Source organism: Rutidosis leptorrhynchoides, chromosome 7, assembly GCF_046630445.1.
Source record: "Rutidosis leptorrhynchoides isolate AG116_Rl617_1_P2 chromosome 7, CSIRO_AGI_Rlap_v1, whole genome shotgun sequence".
Classification (NCBI taxonomy): Eukaryota; Viridiplantae; Streptophyta; class Magnoliopsida; order Asterales; family Asteraceae; genus Rutidosis; species Rutidosis leptorrhynchoides.
Window position 1 is genome coordinate 368,919,524 of NC_092339.1, and position 3,765 is coordinate 368,923,288.

At 38.4% G+C, this 3,765-nt stretch overlaps 1 protein-coding gene across 1 annotated transcript; it reads left to right on the forward strand.

Annotated features, from left to right (window-relative positions):
- The first annotated feature begins 703 nt into the window (after positions 1-703).
- Positions 704-3,439, forward strand: LOC139860503 (uncharacterized). The gene is made up of 6 exons (XM_071849257.1): positions 704-845; positions 939-1,160; positions 1,272-1,486; positions 1,589-2,300; positions 2,364-3,217; positions 3,431-3,439. Exons 1-6 carry the CDS (start codon positions 704-706, stop codon positions 3,437-3,439), a joined length of 2,154 nt encoding a protein of 717 aa, XP_071705358.1.
- Positions 3,440-3,765: the final 326 nt, after the last annotated feature.

Sequence of the window (3,765 nt, forward strand, 5' to 3'; positions counted from 1 at the left end):
ACATATTTGAATGTGTGGTTAAAAGCATTTCGTCTAAAAATGTCGGGAACTAGTCGATCTTTTTCGCATTCCAAACTTTTTGGGACAGACCAGTTTGGCGCGCCGCGCCATTTGCTGAACGAGCAAAATTTTTTTTGTTTTGTATTTTTACACGGGTTGTTCGTGGTTTGGTTTGGGTTGTTACAAAAAGCAATCTGGAACCTAGGGAATTGAATTTAAGTGAATACCCCTTTATTTATTGAATTCGTTTTTTCTTTCTTTATTTTAATTAGTTTTTAATCAAAACCCCATTTTTACAACTTAATCTTCAGAATAATTATTAGTTGTTTAAATCTTAAACACTGCTCTCTGTGGACGAATTCGTAATCATATTACAATAAGATTAGGTGTGCTTTCCGCATATCAAATTTTTGGCGCCGCTGCCGGGGAGCGGTGTGTCTTAGGATTTTACAAGCTTTTAGTTATTCGATCCTTTCGTGGGAACTTGTTTTCGCGAAAGTTACTTTTCTGTTATTTTTATTATCAGATTTACGCGCGGTTTTGTTTTGGTGTGATTGCAGGTTAGGTACTAATAACTCTGAAACCGTCTAGAGTTTACCATACACGCAGCAAAGCTAAAGTTGAACAGGAAATCGCCGAAGGTTTCGATGAATTACCTTTTTATATTCCGGATTTCGAATATATCAAGAAGGAAGAAGATACAATGGGTGATCCAGCGCGAGGTCAATCCATGGAAGCTTTAATGAAGGCCACGAGGGCTGGCAATGGACATGCCATTAGACAACCGACAGTCAACACAGATTTTGAGGTCAAGGGGCAGATTCTTAACATGATAACTCATCAATGTTAGTTCAGGGGTACACCGAAAGAGGATGCATTCGAGCATCTTCGGAATTTTAAGAGTATTTGTAATTTGTTCAAGATTGTGAATGTCGAAGATACAGTTATCTACTTGAGGGTTTTTCCTTGGTCATTGAAAGATGACGCCAAGGACTGGTTAGAATCATTGCCTGAAGGTGATATTGATAATTGGACTACGATGGAAGATAAGTTTCTGTTGCATTTCTTTCCAGCTTCTAAGGCTGCTCAATTGCAAAGTGACATCAATCACTTCACTCAAAAGCCACATGAGACACTTTATGATGCATGGACACGGTTTGGTAAGATGTTACGTAATTGTCCTCAACACGGGTTGAACAACTTCAATAAGGTCCAGATCTTCTATAAAGGTGTTAATGTGCCGATGAGGAAAGAAATAGATATTGCTGCAGGTGGTTATTTGAAGAAAAAGACTCCGGATGAATCTTATAACATCATCTCCGAAACAGCTACGCATTCTTATGATTGGCATCAAGAGATGGATATTTCTCGGTCTTCTCATGTCGCTAGTACTGAAACTAGTGATGAGCTCGCATCGGTTAGAGCACAACTAGCAACTGTTAAAAGACAAATGGAATCGTTGACTAAAGAGATGCATGCTATGAAAGTTAGTTGTGAGTTATGTCAAGGGCCACATCTCACAAAGGATTGTAATCAGACAACTATGGAAGAGTAGGTGAACTACTTGAGTAATCAATACAATAATCAGTATCAAGGAGGTAGTTCGGGTTATCAAAGAAACGGACCACCGGGGTTCATTAATCGGAATCAGAATCAGACGTATGTGGATAAGGGTCCTTCATTAGAGGAGTTGTTGTGGGGTTTTATAATAAAGACGGATGAAAGCATCACGGCTTTGAGGCAAGATAGTGAATCAACAAAACAGCAAGTGAGAAGTCAACAGGCCTCGATTCAGAATTTGGAACAGGATGTGGGGCGTATAGCTCAATCGCTAAAGGAGAGACCACCCGGTGCTCTCCCTTCGAATACGCAAACTAATCCAAACAAAAATGGGCCGCCTCGAACAATCTTGACTAATAACCACCGAAATGATGTGAAGAATAAAGAGCCTCAAGTTTCTAATTATTCGCAAGTTAATGTTATTTCTGGTGTTGAGGGCTATGGTTCAGATGAGGTTATACCGACTTATACATTTCATGGTGAAGATGGTTGGATTCGAGTTAGTGATATAACTCCCGCGTATGGTAATTACTTAATGAGTTTGATGACGGGGAGTTCTTCTAGTTCGGGTAATCAAGAGTCGGAAGTGAAGAGTCTTGAGACTACCGAGTCTGCTGAGTTCAATGTTGATGAGATTAAAGTGGAAGAAGAGGTGAAACCTTCACCTGAATTGAAAGTTTACAAGCCGCCTATTCCATATCCGAGAGCTATTCAATCCGAGCAACCAAAGGACACTGTTTGTAAGTCTATTAATTCTAATGGAAATATTTGTGTGCATGTACCTTTGGTTGATGTTCTTGCAGGTATGCCCAATTATGGGAAATTTTTGAAAGATTTAATGGCGAAGAAGGGTGAGCATGATCAGGCATCCTCCGCGTTTCTTGAAGCGGAATGCGCTGCTATTTTGAAGAAGAGTGATATGCCACCAAAGTTAGGTGATCCCGGGCCATTCATAGTGCCCTGTAGGATTGATGACTCTAAAATTTTTAAGTGTTTAACTGATTCAGGTGCGAGTATCAATCTTATGCCATTATCTGTTTATTCACGTTTGGGTTTAGATGAACTTAAGTCGACTAATACTGGAGTTAGATTGATTAACCAGTCAATTAGTAAACCCATAGGGATTGCTGAAAATTTGGTGATTAGAATAGGTGAATTAGAGTTTCCAGCTGACTTTGTGGTTGTTGATATGCCAGAGGATAAAGTTGTACCCATTATTTTAGGTAGACCATTTTTAGCAACTGCAGGTGCATTAACTGACTGGAGGACTTGTAAGTTAATTTTGAGAGATAGAGGTAAAACTTTGAGTTTTCAGACAAAGTTTAATGTTAAACCACCACCCACACCTATTGATTCTGTGAATGTGCTGACTAGTGAAACTGATAATGTTAAAACTATGACTAGTAGAAAGCCTAAGTGTGGGGGTGGAGTTGTTAAAGAAAAACCTATGGTTAAACCACCTGATGATATTGTGGTTGATAGGTCTATGAGAAGGTTATTCGGGCAGGTTAAGAAAGCGATGAATGAGAAAGATGAGCAGTTAAGACTCCGGTTAGTTTATAATTTATCTGAAAAAGAGAAACAAAAGTTGAGGGAATTGACTAGGGAGTCGAGAGTAGCTAGTGATTGGTTGATAAGTATGATCGGTAATGGTATTGTAAGTGGTGGTTCCCATGGTTTGGAGGAGGGAACCCACCATCCGGGCATCAGTTGAGAAGTAGGTGGAGTCTAGTGCAAGACTCGTTAATAAACTTGCACATGTAAAATTTGTATATTGTTTTAAAACTTAAAAAATCCTAAAAAATTGAAAAAACCCAAAAATTCAAAAAATATTTTTCTTTTTGTGTTTTATTTTGTATAATCATTGCAGGTACCATAATGTGATGACAATCGAGAAATGGCCGTCAGTGCAGAGCCATCTATCACTCCGTTTCGCGATTTTATTGCTCTACATCCGGTTATGTTTTTCTCATTCACTCTATTGTCCTCTCGAATTTATACTTTATATTTCTGATTTCATGTAAATGAGGGCATTACATGATCTTAAGTGTGGGGGGAGAGATATAAATTCTCGCAGATGTTATACACTTGGCTTGAGTCTTATTTTTGATTAAATTGTTGAAAATTTTGGGAAATTTTAAAACTTTTGACTCATTCAAAAAGCCAAGTGTAGTTGTTTTATGAAGCAAATGTTATCACTTTTCT

Excerpts from the sequence above, each read along its gene's own strand:
- LOC139860503 (XM_071849257.1), top strand. The coding sequence starts at position 704 with ATGGGTGATCCAGCGCGAGGTCAATCCATGGAAGCTTTAATGAAGGCC. Across the intron at positions 1,487-1,588 it reads AAGAGATGCATGCTATGAAA|TATCAAGGAGGTAGTTCGGG; the intron begins GTTAGTTGTGAG and ends TACAATAATCAG. Across the intron at positions 2,301-2,363 it reads GCAACCAAAGGACACTGTTT|GTATGCCCAATTATGGGAAA; the intron begins GTAAGTCTATTA and ends ATGTTCTTGCAG.